Raw genomic sequence first — 15,815 nt, 5'->3', positions numbered from 1 at the left:
CGAGTGCTTCACAGATTATAGACGCTCTTTCTCTTTTGTATTAATATTTAGGATTTTAATGTCTTTATTAGACGAAGAAGATGGCAGGAAATCAAAAGAGGAGATGCAATGAAAAGACTTTTACTAGCCCAAGGCTGAGAGATGACCCTCAGAGGACTTAGCCCGTGTTCAGGGCTGTACGATTGACACAGCACTTCAACTAACCCTGAGCTAAGTTTACAGTTTTTCAGGGATAACCCTGCACACTTGGGGCTAACCACGATCTGGAACAGGGCTAGCAATCCTAGGCTAGAGTTGAAGGGTCAGCCCACCTTGAAATGTGTCAGTGTGGAAGCTTTTTTTAGTCCGGGTGACCCTGGGATAACTCAGCCCCATATTGTTAACCCTGTTAGGCCTGGGTTAAATGTCCCTTGAAACATGTGGACCAATTCTTTGGTCCCATTTCTCACCGACACCTTTAAGCTTTGCATTTAGTCAGTTGGGTCTAACAAGTCCTAGACTAAACTAACTGGGGGTTAGTCCTTTTTTAGCCTGGGGCTAAAGGGCTGCAGGGTCGTACTGCAGAGACGTTACAGTTCACGATCCGCTTGGTCAAGAGGTCGTCCTTCACACTATCTTCATGTGGAGGCTGAGTGAATATTTATCTACCCTCGACGATAAAAACAAGATTTAGTTAGTTTGTAGCCGACCCGTCCATGACCTCCGCCCAGTGTATGCTGGGATACTCTGCAGCCTGCTTTAACCCTGAACGGCAGCGAGTAGTGGAGGAAGAAGAAGAAAGAGATGAATGAGACTCCTCTGACATTTCAAAGACTGACATGTCGTCCCGTGTGCCGAGGATTCCTCCACCGGGCGAGACGTTAGCGTTAAATATCGCTGTAATTACCGGCCTTTTACCGCCGTGAATGAAAGGGAAGTGATTCATGATCACAGCCGGAGTTTTTCAGTTCATCTCAGCACGCTGAGACGTGAAGTGTGTTTGGAATATCGACTCTTATGGCCAAATTAAATCATCACCGCGGCTGTTTTCAAAACTCTCTCTGCCGGTGCCTTCAAGGACGCTCAGTTCACGCGATCCTGTCCGTGTTGTCTTATTGTGAACGGAAGAAAAAGACGTTCAGGTGACGGAGTTTGGAGTGGCGGTGTAGTGAACGGATCCAAGCAGGGCTACATGTGTGTTACAAGTGTGTTTAAGGGGATTACAGGTGTGTTTACAAGTGTTTCCAGGTGTACTGCACATTTAAAGCCTCGAGTGTCTCCAGAGGGAATCTGATAAAATAGCATAACGCACCACAACCTCTGCCGTCCTTGACTTCACTTCACAGCCGTTTGATTATAACTGTTTACTCAGTAAAAAAGAAAAAAATATAAGATTTTTGTCATAATGTCATGCTGTGTTCTGATTGGTTGTCAGCAGCTCATTGTGACATGTTTTAAAGGTCCAGTGTGTCTGATTTATGGGGCTTTATTTACAGAATATAATCTTCATCAGTGTTTAATAAGCTGAGAATAAGACTTGTTATGTTTTTGACACCTTAGAATGATGCTTCAACTGTTTCCTGGAAATAAAAATATATATATGTTCAGTGAATACAGTTCGAAGCTGTTAATTCTCATTAAATATTAAACGAGCGAGTCTTTAGAGAGTGCAGGGCAGCTGAACATGCAACAACATGAAACTTATTGACAGACTTGTTCAGTCTGGACCGTCGTGGTGGACTCACCGACACCGTGGCCCCCCCAGAGCGTCGGATAAACGTGACGCTTTGTCCTCACTAAGTCTCTAACTCTGTTTGTGCTCGATAAGAGTCAAACTCTGTGAGTGTTCAAGTGTGAACACGAGGTGTTTGCTCGAGTCCCCGGGGACCGGGGCCGGTTTAACTGGGTCACTTAAAGCACAGACTCAGACTTCCTATGTTTAGAGCAGAGCTGCTGCTTAAAGAGTGTTTGGTTCTGGACAGGTAAGAGTCGGACGGCTCAGACAGTCGAGCTTTTATTTCTCTTAGGAGTCGATTTTATTCATTTGATTAAAAAAGGACCATCCGGACACACCTGGTTTTATTCCTCTGATATTTTTGTCGGTGGTAAAAATCGAATATTAAATGCAGTGTGTCGTGATTAGTGCCATCTAGTGGTATAGATGTGGACTGCAGCCCCCTCGCCTCACCTTTTCCTATCTAGCGTGAAGGAGAAACTCAAAACACATGAAAAAAACCAAACTCTATCTGGACTCAGTGTTTAGATTGTCCCTCCTGGTACACTGTAGATACATGGTGGTTCAGCATGGTGGACTCCATAGAAGAGGACCCACCGTGTAACACTTAGCCGTGCTGGCTAATGCTAACTAGCTACGGCGTTGTGAGAAAACAGATGGTATCCAGCTAACGTTAGCTCGCTACAACTTTATGACTTTAAACAGATTGTATCTACATTTACATTTAGTCATTTAGCTTAGCATTTAGCTGTCCTGGCTAATGCTAACTAGCTACGGCGTTGTAGATTGTATCAGGCTAACTTTAGCTTATCGGATTGTATTGTATTTAGCTAACATTAGCTAGCTACAGTGTTATGAGTAAACAGATGGTATCTACATTTACATTTAGTCATTTAGCTTAGCATTTAGCTGTCCTGGCTAATGCTAACTAGCTACGGCGTTGTAGATTGTATCAGGCTAACTTTAGCTTAACGGATTGTATTGTATTTAGCTAACGTTAGCCAGCTACAGTGTTATGAATGAACAGATTGTATCTACATTTACATTTAGTCATTTAGCTTAGCATTTAGCTGTCCTGGCTAATGCTAACTAGCTACGGCGTTGTGAGAAAGCAGATGGTATCCAGCTAACGTTAGCTATCTGTAGAGTTGTAGAAGAGCAGATTGTATTTAGCTAACGTTAGCTAGCTACGACTTTATGACTTTAAACAGATTGTATCTACATTTACATTCAGTCATTTAGCTTAGCATTTAGCTGTCCTGGCTAATGCCACTAGCTCTGAATCTGTGAGTGAACAGATCAGAATAAAGTTGTGCTGGAGATATTGGAGGTTTTGTTTAGCCGAAAAACAAAGATCCTTTAAACTCGAGTGGATCCAGCCCGGCTCAGCTCGGCGACGCCATCCACACCTGAACTCAAAAACTGCAGCCGATCGGCTCCTCCTCCTCCTCCGATCAGTTCATATTGATCGTATATTGAAGATCGATACCTGATGATGATGATGATGATGATGTTTGTGAGCGGTACAGTAGTGGAGTTTATTGGCAGGGTTGACACACAGAGAGAGAGAGAGAGAGAGAGTCAGCAGGTAGGACGGTAGTTTTAAAACGGGAACTGCGAAAATTGTTCAACCGCGTTGCCATAGCAACAGCGAGCATGTAGATCAGGGGGCTTTTTTTAACACACACACACACACACACACACACACACACACACACACAGAGTGACACTGTGAGGTTAGCACAGGATTCCCTGCTATTCCAGTTTCTATGACAACTCACAACTCATCCTCCTCGTCTTCCTCTCTCTCTCTGTCTCTTTCATCTTCAGCTGTAATGGAAGCAGCCATTAAGTTTTGACTTCAGTCCTGCTCCGGCTTTATTGTCACGGATGGTAATCAAGTGCTAATTAGCAACGGTAATGATTAATACAAATGATAATTAAATACATAATGAAGTCTTGTGTTGAACAGAGAATAACATCATCATCATCATCATCAGTGGCTGTTGTGGAGGTGGTCGTGTTAGTGCCGAGGGACTGAACAGAAAACTGCAGTTTCTCAAACGTCCACCTGAGGCTGGCTCCAGAAGTGAGTCAGTCTCCATAAGTCCCCATGTTCAAATGTCCAACTTCACAGCAGAAATAAACATGTTTACAGCCTGGTACAATAAACAGCTACTGGCTACAGAGTGTTGTGAGAGAACTAAATCAAAGAGAGAGAGTTTTAAGTAAAGGAGATGTGACTGCATCTTCAACCAATACCGTGCCTGACTAGGCAAAACCCTGAAAGAGACAGACAGACAGACAGAGAGCTCCTGGCTTTACCTTCATAGAGACAAAAAAAAGCTATTAAATTAATACCATAATAAGTTGCTAATTAGTATGCAGAGCTTTTAAACTTTACTCTTACTTATGCTAAGCTACAGGATTAGTGTCATAGTAACGTGAAGATGTAGAGACGTGAGGGATTGATCTTCACTCTTTAAGCATTTTCACACCGTACCTAAACTTGATGTAAATTTGGTGTTTTAACAGTTTTCCAGAACAATCGGACGCTTCTCTTCTTCTGTTGTCGCGTGTCTCTTTGTGTGTGTGTGTGTGTCTGTGTGCGAGCACACGCTGCTCAGGGTGAAAAACAGGATGTGATGTAACGTCCCGAGGCCATTATTATTAGCGTTGGAGAAGGTGGAGGTCAGCTCGGAGTCAGCAGTCGATCTGCAACACAAAGACAGTTTACACAATGAGTCTTGATTAGAAAGATTGGATTTAACAAGATAACAGTGATTATTTTAGCCTGAAAAACAGATGTTTAATTAATTACACGAACGTGTCTGTTCTATTTTGTCGAAATGGAAAGCCGCCATCATCACTGTTATTACTTTTACACCTTTGAAAATGCAAAATGTCTGCTGTGAGAAACGTCCGTGGGAGGCTGTCAGATTCATGCTAATATCTCTGACACAACGTCCAGACCATCTCCAGCTGTTCATGTTTCTGTAACACCGGCACGTCTTTTAAGTCAGGAAAAAGGGTTGCAGAGGGCCGGAAAGTTAAGATGGGGAATTTTTGGGAATATTCCAAATCACAAAACTCCATGGGAATTATGTAAATGAGTGGTGATTAAGTGTACATTGTGGATAATTTAAACAAACTGTATCATATCCAAACAAAATTAAACATTTTGTTTACTTTATCAGGGTTGAATTATTTAATTGAACAATATTCTATAGTCCATAATCTCACATGTGTGTCTTCAACAGTCTCTGTGTGCTCTGGGCTCTAAAGTGTGGTCCAGGTACAGAAATCACCTGTGCAGGTAGGGGGCGTGGCCTCAGCAGCCCTGCAGTAAGCAGTGTGCTATGTGCATGTGACTGAGGAAGAGCAGATATTGAAGTGGACCTGCAGGAAATCTGGTTGATTTAGTCACGATGATGCTAAAATATATTTTCCATAACTATATTTAAGTTCACTGTTAACCCGTTAATTCCCATGGAAACTTTCCAACTTTGAAAATTCCCAGAATTTTGCAACCCTAGTAAAAAGTTAACTTTGTTTAAGACAATTCTTCTTAAACTTTTTACACCATGTACCACCTCAGAAAATAAGCAGCTCTCCAAATAGTAGTTAGTAGTGGTGGACAGTTCCTCTAACGTCCACCTGAGGCTGGCTCCAGAAGTGAGTCAGTCTCCATAAGTCCCCATGTCCAAATGTCCAACTTCAAGCAGAAATAAACATGTTTACAGCCTGGTACAAAAAACAGTTTTGGTCTCTGTAGCTAATTTCCCCGTTCATGACAACTGTACTGAGGGTGAATTTATATACAACTCACCTGTTCACATTATATTAAGGCTTAAAGTTATGCAGGGTTAAGAGCGTGGACGCTTTGATTGACAGAAACCAAAACAGTTTTGGCGCTAAACTTGAGCAGCATTTGTTCCGATCTCAGCGGAGTTTATGACTTCAGCCGGCCACCAGGGGGCGATCCAAGTGGTGTCCCTGCTTATATAGAGTCAATGAATGAATGTAACATTTAGCCTGACATGCTAACAGTTGCAGCGTGCTTCACGTATCGCTAATTTGTCGCTTGATATCGGTCGTTAGCTGGTTGATAACGAGCGGCAGAGGTTAGGGGATGCTAATTGAAGCGGTTTCCATGGCGATGACTCTGTAATCACACAGCTCTGTGTGTGTGTGTGTTTCAGCCACATGCCTCTGAGTCCGGCTGCTGACACCAAACATGATCGCCCGCGGCAACAGGCGGTTACTAACGGCAACCCGACAGGCTCTGCTGTTGCCAGGGACGACGACGCGGATGACACGCCCCCTGGAAACAGCATTGTCGTCCGCATTGGCATCCCGGACCTGCAGCAAACGGTAACACACACACACACACACACACACATATATGCAGTATATATATAAATGTAATTATATATATACTGCATATGAGTATATATGAAGAAACATGAATGAATCAGCAGGACAAACCTGTCTGTCTGTCTGTCTCTGTGTCTGTGTCTTTCTCTGTCTGTCTGTGTCTCTGTCTCTGGCTCTCTCAGAAGTGTTTGCGGTTGGACCCAGAGTTACCAGTTTGGACCAGTAAGCAGAGGGTTCTGGTGACGTTGACTCAGTCTCTGTCGGATGTTTTGAACTATGGTCTCTTCCAGCCGGCGTTCAACGGCCGAGCTGGAAAGTTTCTGGACGAGGAGCGGCTGCTGAAGGAGTATCCTCTCCCTCCCATCACGCCCATCCCGTACCTGGAGGTACATTGACATGTTTGACCAACCACACGTGTGTCTGACTTCCTATCTATAGATCTCAGCTGCCTATTTGGTACAAACGCCTCACAAATATGTCGCTTCAGAGCCGTAGGTTTGTCTGAGACTACCCTCAGACAATGCAGATATTTCCATCAGTACACTTCTGTGTAGTACACTTTGTACTTCCTGTTGTAGTGCCCTAATTTAGTTGCAAAATCTGACTGCCAACATATAAATATTGAACATATGTACAACTTACATTTGTATAATATTTCACCTCAACCTCTTCAGCACCAGCAGCTTCTTCAGTTACTATTTTCTCAGTGCTGGTGGCGACCACTGACGCCTTCTTCTTCTGGTTTTCTGACCGGAGAATTGGCGCCATGTCCTGTCTAATGTTCAAAAACAGTGGTGGATGGAAGCAAGCGTTCATTCACATTTTCTTTACTCAACTTTTTCTTTGCTCTGGGTCGTTAAAGACACCTGTAGGTGGTTAAGCACACCTGTGGGTCGTTAAGGACACCTGTGGGTCGTTAAGGACACCTGTAGGTCGTTAAAGACACCTGTAGGTTGTTATGGACACCTGTGGGTCGTTAAGGACACCTGTAGGTCGTTATGGACACCTGTGGGTCGTTAAGGACACCTGTAGGTTGTTATGGACACCCGTAGGTTGTTAAGGACACCTGTGGGTCGTTAAGGACACCTGTAGGTCGTTAAGGACACTGTGGGTCATTAGGGACAATAACTTTAGACAGAGCTGACAGTGTGAGCACTCTAATGGATTAAGCCGCACTTGGTGCTCCAGTGAGGATTTTTGGAGTCCGTAAGGCAGCGGTTCCTTACCTCGGGGTTCTGACCACCACTAGGTGTCGCCAAAGCTTCACAGAGGTTGCGAGTTGTTCTTGATTTTCTCACAGGAAATAGTCTGCTCAAAACTCATCTCAGACTTTCCCTACAGTTATTGTTTCACTGTTAATTGTTCAGTTAATCTATCTAAACTAGCTAAGCTAAACTTTGACGTCTTCCCTTGCAGTTTCGTTACAAGAGAAGAATTTACACTCAGAGCTACGTGGACGATAAACAGCTGGCCAAGCTACACACCAAGGTACACACAATCCTTTAAATATGATAATGATGTATATTTACTTGTACTCTTAAACCCTCTGGGGTCCAGGGAATAAGATCATGGGTGATTTCTCAGACCCCCGAGGGTTAAACAATAAAACTAACCATGTCTAATGGTATATATAAAGAGATTATATTGAGAGATGAATGCATCATTTTGATGTTTTTCAGGCCAACCTGAAGCGCTTCATGGAACATGTTCATCAGAAGAATGTGGAGAAGGTTTCCAAATGGTTGGAAAAGGGCCTGGATCCCAACTTCCATGACTCTGACAGCGGGGGTGAGCACGAACACACACCGTACAAACAAACATGTTGTTAGCCTAGCTTAGTTATAGAAACTTCTAGCCTCATTTTTTAGGGTTTGAACACTGTTGGACACAAAAAGATACATAATATATTCATATTTGTTTGTTTTTAGACATTTGGATGCAATTTTACAGATTAAACCTTTAAATATGTCATAAACAATCTGTATCACCTTAAAAATCCTCCACATTGACAATAATAACACTGAGGACCCGACCTTCAGTCTGTTCATTAGACTGACTGTGTAACATTAATAACGTGTTGGGTTGTTTGTGTCTCAGAGTGTCCTCTGACTCTGGCCGTCCAGCTGGAGGAGAGCTGTGAGCTCATTAAAGTCCTTCGCAGTGGAGGAGCTCACCTGGACTTCAGGACCAGAGACGGTATCACCGCTCTGCACCGAGCCGTCCTCTGCAGGAACAGCGCGTCGCTCACGGTAAGAAAACAAAAGACGGAAGTACTGTACAAAGTAGCATTTGAGGTACTTGAGTATTTTTAATGTATATGACGCTGTACTTATACTGTAACGTTAATTGGATACGTTGAGTTATTTTATTAGGTATAGTTTATTTTAAAACTCTTTAACACACTGATGCATCAATAAACACTCACACTGTGGGATACAAAGACTATTGCAGCCACTAGGGCGGTCGTAAAGGACATGTGTGGGCCGTTAAGGACACATGTGGGCCGTTAAGAACACCTGTGGGCCGTTTACACCTGTGAGTCGTTAAGGACACCTGTGGGTCGTTACGGACATATGTGAGTCGTTAAGGACACCAGTGGGTCGTTAAGGACACCTGTGGGTCGTTACGGACACCTGTGGGTCGTTACGGACACCTGTGGGTCTTTAAGGACACCTGTTGTTCGTTAAGGACACCTGTGGGTCGTTAGGACACTGACTTTAGACAGAGCTGACTGTGAACGCTCTTATGAACCTGTCAAATTTGTGCCAGCTTCTGCTTATCTCGTAAAACGACTCCTAATATTCACATAACGGTCGTCACATTTCCTTTTGTCTGATCAGTCGAAATTCAGCTAAAATTTGCTGTCATCTGCCACCACGTTCAGGTGTGTGTTGGTGTGGATAATCTGCAAATTCAGGACAGGAGCACACAGACACTGTAAATGAAGCTTTAATCTGATTCATACCTTCGTCAGCACGTTTGTATTTTACTGTTCTCGTCCTTAGACTCTGCTGGACCTCGGAGCGTCTCCGGACTACAAAGACAGCAGAGGTCTGACTCCTCTCTATCACTCCGCCATGGTGGGTGGCGCCCCCTACTGCTGTGAGCTACTTCTGCAGGACCACGCCACCATCGGTACGGAGGCTCGCAGGGTCAATCCAACGTCTCATCCAGATGTTGTTGTTGTGATACACCGATACTGTGTGTGTGTGTGTGTGTGTGTGTGTGTGTGTGTGTGTGTGTGTGTGTGTGATCACATCACTGCTGCCCTTTAAACACCACTGTACGACTACTTTTATTATTTATTAAATTTGTTTGTGTCTTTTGTGAGAAAAACACTCTGATGCTGAAAGATCTCTTGTTGTCATGGTTGCAGGGATGACTGATGAGAACGGGTGGCAGGAAATCCACCAGGTGACACACACACACACACACACACACACACACACACACACACAATCAGTTAAATGATTTGCCCTATACAATTATGATTTTTTGTGTGTGTGTGTGTGGGTGCGTGTGTTTGTGTGTGTGTGTGTGTGCATGTGTGAGTTCAGGCATGTCGCTATGGTAACGTGCAGCACTTGGAGCACCTGCTGTTCTACGGTGCTGACATGAGTTCCCAGAATGCATCAGGAAACACCGCACTGCACCTCTGTGCTCTCTACAACCAGGTAACACAAAAAAAACACTCAGAGTTGAACCGCTGTTGTTTATTCTCAGGTTTATTCAAATAAATGCTTCTGGTTTTACAGGACAGCTGTGCCAGAGTGCTGCTGTTCAGAGGAGCAAATAAAGACATCAAAAACTACAACAACCAGACTGCCTTTCAGGTAAAATAACAAAAACTACAACAACCAGACTGCCTTTCAGGTAAAATAAAACAAAAACTACAACAACCAGACTGCCTTTCAGGTAAAATACCGGCTGCCTTTTTCCATGTAAAGAGTCAGAGCTCTGACTCTGAAGTTTATCAGTAAAGATTTCTGTGTTAAATAGTCTTGTCAACTCTTGAGCAACCTTCCAGCTTCTCTCCGTCTGGAACATTTCTCCCCTTTCACAACTCTTCACATCTTGTTTATAACATTACACATCTGTTGGACATTTAGTTATGAACCCAAAGCTCAGGACTTTAATGTACTCGACCAATAAACCATTCCTCCTGACAAACGAGGACACTTAACACTTTTTGTGTTATGAAGTTTGCGTCCGCAGTGATTTAAAATTCACACGCGTCATCATCATCGCTGACAGAGCGTGTGCAGCGTAATGAACAGACGCCACCTTGAATCAGCTGTCATGAAACATTCATAAGAACGAGAATGAACCAATCGGCTTGAAGCTGACCACAGACATTCCTACAATCTAGAATAAATCCAGCTCTGTGCCTGATGCTCAATCCAGCTGTTATAATTCATGACCGCTCCTCGTGTGTGTGTGTGTGTGTGTGTGTGTGTGCATGTGTGTGTGTAGGTGGCGATAATTGCTGGGAACTTTGATCTTGCCGAAATCATTAAGATCCACAAAACCTCTGACGTTGGTGAGTCGGCTGAGAGTGCAAACACACGGAAACAGTGTGTGTGTGTGTGTGAGCGCACACGGTACAGTAGGTGGTGAAGTTAACTGTGTGTGTGTGTGTGTTTGTGTGTGTATATGTGCGTATATGTGCTCAAGTAGTTCCCTTCAGAGAAACTCCATCCTACACGAAGCGCCGCAGAGTTGGCCTGACCAGGACGCCGGCGGGAAACGGTCTGTCGTCACCGCGCTCTCTGATTCGCTCGGCTAGTGACAACGCTCTGGAAAGCCCCGCCTCCTCTCCTGGCCCCTCCCTCCAAAGCCTGGAAACGCATCACGACACGCACACACACTCGCTACGACGACACACACGCCGCCTCAGGTACACACACACACAGTAGTTGACATGACTGGTGTTGGCACGACGACAGCCTAAGTTAAACCTGTCTCCCTCTCTAACCCGTCTGTCTCTTACCTGCCTGTATCTGTATCAGTGATCTGGATCTGCCTGACCTGTCTGTCTGCAGCCCGAGCGGTGGAGGCCATGTGGAGAACAGCCCCCCGTCCTCACCTCCTCCAACCCCCCAGATGAGGAAGAGGAGGCTGTACAGCGCCGTGCCGGGGCGCACCTTCATCGCCACCCGGTCTCACGTCCCGCAGGGGGCCGGAGAGATCCAGCTGCACCGAGGAGAGAGGGTCAAAGGTCAGGCAGACGTGTGTGTAGAGCGAAGACGGCGGCATCCCTGGAGGTCATACTGACTGTGTGTGTGTGTGTGGATCTACAGTTCTGTCTATAGGTGAAGGAGGATTCTGGGAAGGAAGCGTTAAAGGAAGGACTGGCTGGTTTCCTGCTGACTGTGTCGAAGAGGTCCAGATGAGACAGTACGACCCACGACTGGGTGAATATTACCTGTGAACATACAGCGGTTTAACTTTGAATGCATCACGCTGTGTACTTTATACTACATTTATGTTCTGTGTGTTTCAGAGACGAGGGAGGACCGCACCAAGAGACTGTTCAGACATTACACTGTAGGATCCTACGACAACTACACCTCCTACAGGTAATGCTCCGTCATTACACCTGCTGCAGGTACACACTCAAACATACATGAAGTAATAAACGTAATTATCAGCTAAAAACATGAATAGATAATATTCTGTTCTCTTGGTGATGTGTTCAAACGTCCAGTCAGATTTAGGATAACGTGTAACACAGACATCGACTTTGACTTCTAATAATGAACCTCTTATTTCTACAGTCCAGTGTCACAAATCACAAATCTGCCTCGAGGGTTTTCAGTCCGTACAGCACTCGACGTCTTCTGTCCACAGACTGTTCGAACAGAGAAATACATCTTTTAATGCGGGAGGCCTCGGTCTCTGTCTTCCAGGAATAGTTGTACGTACAGAGAGGACAGAAATAACAGCAGTGCAGAAACAATAAAAATGTAGGCAGAAGACAGAGTGCAAACATTTCTGAAGAAAGTGGACACATGGAGATAAATGAAGCGAAGATGAACACATGAAAACAACAGCATCAGATCTGTCCTCTATCCTCTATCCTGTCCTCTGTCCTGTCCTCTGTCCTGTCCTCTGTCCTCTGTCCTGTCCTCTGTGTATTTTAGAGAAATGTTCTGATATAAACACAGAATAATCTCCATCTGCAGCAACATCAGACAATAAAAACACGACATTAATACTGGGGTACTGTGATTTTGAATGCAGGCCTATAGTGTCAGTACTTTTACTTTGAAGTACTTTTAAGGATCTGAGTATTTCTTTGTGTTCGCAGTTCTTCTTCTTCACTCTTTAAATGTCTGTGTGTGTTTTTTCTGTCAGCGACTACGTGATCGAGGAGAAGACGGCCGTCCTGCAGAAGAGAGAGAGCGAGGGATTCGGCTTCGTCCTCAGAGGAGCTAAAGGTAGCGAGGATGGATGGATGGATGGATGGATGGATGGATGGATGGATGGAGGAGTGGTGGGTGTTTAGAGGTGTTGGGAAAGTAAAAAGAAAGAAAGAAGTCTTCAGAGGAAGAGCAGCGAGCTTTAAAACTCCTCGCTGGGTTGTTTCGTAATAACGACAGAGTCCCATCTTTTCCCTGAAAGAAACAAAACGGGACGCCCCCCCTCTCGTCCTGACAGCTTCATTACAAACACGATTTTAAAGACTAGCACGCACTCTCTTAAAGTGGGAATCAGGAGAGTTATGAGGTGGGAGAATCTCTTTGATGAACTCCACAGAGATGATCGAACAATCCTGTGGCTTCAAGAGAAACTTTATTTTTCACATCGCAGCAGCAGAACATGAACACAGTGACAAAAAATGTCATTTTGCGTCCAACCAGTGAGTCCAGTAAGACTAAGAAGCCTCCCAGTTAGGCCTGTGTTATTAATTCCTTAAGATCGATTCGTACATCCAAAGATCGATTAAATTAAATTAAAATTTTAATACATTTTCCCCCGGTGAACTTTAACCCCACTAGTCGCGTCATTGAATTCAAACAGGCGTGCACCGTGTTTAAACTAAACTACGGCGTCTCACACATGTGAGGTGCGTTCAATGGCCGTCGGAATGACTATGATGCGTTCATGAACGTGGGAAAAATGGAAATTCACCGGAAATATAATAAAACTACAGACAACAGAAAACTCAAGGAAAACTTTACAACTACCAGCCACTTCTGTACGTTCTCTTAAAATAACTGAGGGTTACATTTGCAAAGATATGCGCCCGTATTCCGTTGTTGAAAACGAGGGCTTCAGGCGACCCAAAAAATGGTTTTAATAACACTGACCCGAATCGAGATCGGATCGGATTATGATAATCGATTCTCAGTCTTGAGAATCGGAGTCGAATCGATTCTTGGAATTTGAATCGATACCCAGCCCTACTCTTAGTCCACTGACACTGACAGTTTGAGATGGTAGGTGGCGCTAAATACTGCAATTCCCATCAGCCTCAGCATGAATGACAGTAGCAATGATCATAGTTTATAAATGTGAGTCTAACGGGATATAAAGTAATAAAACGTCCCGCTCCGTGCTCATCGATGAAATGAGCTGACCTGTGTGATGTTCAACATGTTTCTGACCTCCTCCTTCTTCAAGCTGAGACGCCCATCGAAGAGTTCGCCCCGACGCCAGCGTTCCCCGCCCTGCAGTACCTGGAGTCTGTCGACCAGGGGGGCGTGGCCTGGAGGGCGGGGCTACGGACCGGAGACTTCCTCATAGAGGTAACAGCTGTAACCTCTGAGGTGTGACATCATCAGATGTACTACAGATCGTCTTCATCGATCATCACCTGTCTGTCTGTCTGTCGTCCAGGTGAACGGCGCTGACGTGGTGAAGGTGGGTCACCGTCAGGTCGTCTCTCTGATCCGTCAGGGCGGAAGTCGACTGCTCATGAAGGTCGTGTCCGTTTCCAGGAAATCCGAGTCCAACCTGGTCAGGAAGAAAGGTGTCTTTACTTTCATTCAACCCAGATAACGACGATATACAACGATGTAAAAGTCACATGTTTAGTCACATCTTACATTTGCTAATTAATCTTTATCAGTTGTTACAAATATCATAAATTATAAACAGATTTTTTGTATTTTCTGTGGTTTAACTTTAACTTCAGTGTTTGTTTGTTTCTCGTCTTGTAGCTCCGCCCCCTCCAAAACGAGCCCCCAGCACCTCGTTGACTCTCCGATCCAAGTCCATGACCGCTGACCTGGAGGAGATAGGTAAAACAAACACACACACACACACACACACACACACACACACACGTAAACACACAGTCAGACTGTAGGAGTGTGTGTTGTTGACCTTTGCTCTGTCTGCAGCCAGGAGGAGACGCATCGGTGAGTCGCATGATCTGATGGTTGCTGTTGTTTGTGTGTTTTATTTGTTGTGATGACGGTGATGTCGTCTCCCGGCATGAAGTCTGTCTGTACGTTATGATGTCATGCTGTCTTAGTGATGTCATGTGGCAGTGATGTAACAGGCGGGGCCGTAGCCGAGGATGTTCGGACACATCGTAGAAGAAGTATTCAGTTAAAACACACCTCAGTGTTTCTGAAATCCTGTCTGCGGCCCTGCTGACTGACGTCGTCACCCTGTTGTCGTGGCTTCATTTCATCACACTGGTTTGTTCATCTTGTTTCGTTGCGTCTCCTCCCTCCAGAGAAACTGGACGAGATGTTGGCCGGGGGTCAACAGGAAGTTGTTCTAAGGGCCCGCCCATCGGACGACTTCAGAGCAGCGACGGTGAAACAGAGGCCGACCAGCCGACGCATCACGCAGGCGGAGATCAACGTGAGTTGACCGTTACCCGGCTCGTTCAGACAGATGTTTGGACGGATGACGTCAGTATTCATCTTGTGTTTGTTCTGTGTTCAGTCTTTGTTTGAGCGCCAGGGTCTGGTGCCGCCCACAGCGCCGGAGAAGAGCACCATGGCTTTACCCCGAGGAATGTCCAGAACCAAGAGCTTCGGTGAGAGACACACATGAATTATTACAGAAACTGATTAGTGACGATGTGTTACGCACTCTTTGAAGAGTTTGTTGCATCTGTTACTTTCACGTATCCATGGTTACCACTGCAGGCACACCTGAGGACGACAGGATCACGGCTCTGATTAACGAAAGCCGGTTTCCACGGAGCTCCTCACTGACGGACAGCTTCATCCCTCCTCCTCCTCAAACAGCTCCGCCCCCTCCTCCCTCCGCCTCCTCCACCTCCTCCCCGCTCTTCCTCCTCGACTCCGGCCCTCCCCCCTCCTTCCTTCCCCCTCCTCCCCCGGCCAGAGGGGAGGGGCTAACCCGGTCCAGCTTCAAGCCAGGGGCGGAGCCGCGGCTCCAGGAGCTTTCGGATTCGCCGACGAGGAGCCACGCCCACGCCGAGCGGCAGAGGAAAGCGAGGTCGATGATCATCCTGCAGGATACACCGCCCCCGCTGCAGTCTGACGCACACGCCGCCGCCACGCACGCGCTGCACACTGCCACGCACACCGCCACACACACGCTTCACACCGCCACACACACCTCCACGCTGTCTCTCCACAGCACCAGCCCCGCCCTCGGCCACTCACCGCTGTCACGCCGCCGGGGACGACCAATAGAAAACCCTTATGCTAATGTGGGACAACAGGCTCCGCCCTCAAAGCCGCAGAGAAGGAAGTCACCTTTGTTGAAACAACTTCCTGTAGAGGAGCAGGGT

The 15,815-nt window shown here is 45.7% G+C and overlaps 1 protein-coding gene across 9 annotated transcripts in view; it reads left to right on the top strand.

Moving 5' to 3' along the window:
* Positions 1-15,815, top strand: part of shank3b (SH3 and multiple ankyrin repeat domains 3b) — a 30,656-nt gene that overhangs the window by 9,370 nt on the left and 5,471 nt on the right. For 3 of the 9 annotated variants that reach the window (XM_027282486.1, XM_027282483.1, XM_027282489.1), the window contains exons 3-24: positions 5,917-6,088; positions 6,274-6,477; positions 7,508-7,579; positions 7,771-7,879; positions 8,189-8,340; positions 9,097-9,226; positions 9,468-9,505; positions 9,649-9,765; positions 9,847-9,924; positions 10,565-10,631; positions 10,766-10,988; positions 11,101-11,309; positions 11,392-11,505; positions 11,595-11,670; positions 12,449-12,531; positions 13,718-13,842; positions 13,934-14,066; positions 14,257-14,337; positions 14,440-14,457; positions 14,781-14,911; positions 14,996-15,089; positions 15,202-15,813. In XM_027282486.1, the coding sequence (XP_027138287.1) occupies positions 5,921-6,088; positions 6,274-6,477; positions 7,508-7,579; positions 7,771-7,879; positions 8,189-8,340; positions 9,097-9,226; positions 9,468-9,505; positions 9,649-9,765; positions 9,847-9,924; positions 10,565-10,631; positions 10,766-10,988; positions 11,101-11,309; positions 11,392-11,505; positions 11,595-11,670; positions 12,449-12,531; positions 13,718-13,842; positions 13,934-14,066; positions 14,257-14,337; positions 14,440-14,457; positions 14,781-14,911; positions 14,996-15,089; positions 15,202-15,813 (3,034 nt within the window). In that variant the 5' untranslated portion in view covers positions 5,917-5,920. The remainder of the gene's footprint in view (positions 1-5,916; positions 6,089-6,273; positions 6,478-7,507; positions 7,580-7,770; positions 7,880-8,188; positions 8,341-9,096; positions 9,227-9,467; positions 9,506-9,648; positions 9,766-9,846; positions 9,925-10,564; positions 10,632-10,765; positions 10,989-11,100; positions 11,310-11,391; positions 11,506-11,594; positions 11,671-12,448; positions 12,532-13,717; positions 13,843-13,933; positions 14,067-14,256; positions 14,338-14,439; positions 14,458-14,780; positions 14,912-14,995; positions 15,090-15,201; positions 15,814-15,815) is intronic. The other 6 variants (XM_027282490.1, XM_027282484.1, XM_027282488.1 and 3 more) reach the window with 5 other exon arrangements.

Source organism: Larimichthys crocea, chromosome X (assembly GCF_000972845.2).
Source record: "Larimichthys crocea isolate SSNF chromosome X, L_crocea_2.0, whole genome shotgun sequence".
Taxonomy (NCBI): Eukaryota; Metazoa; Chordata; class Actinopteri; family Sciaenidae; genus Larimichthys; species Larimichthys crocea.
The sequence above is the reverse complement of the archived record's forward strand: the minus strand, read 5'-3'. Positions and strand labels throughout refer to the sequence as shown.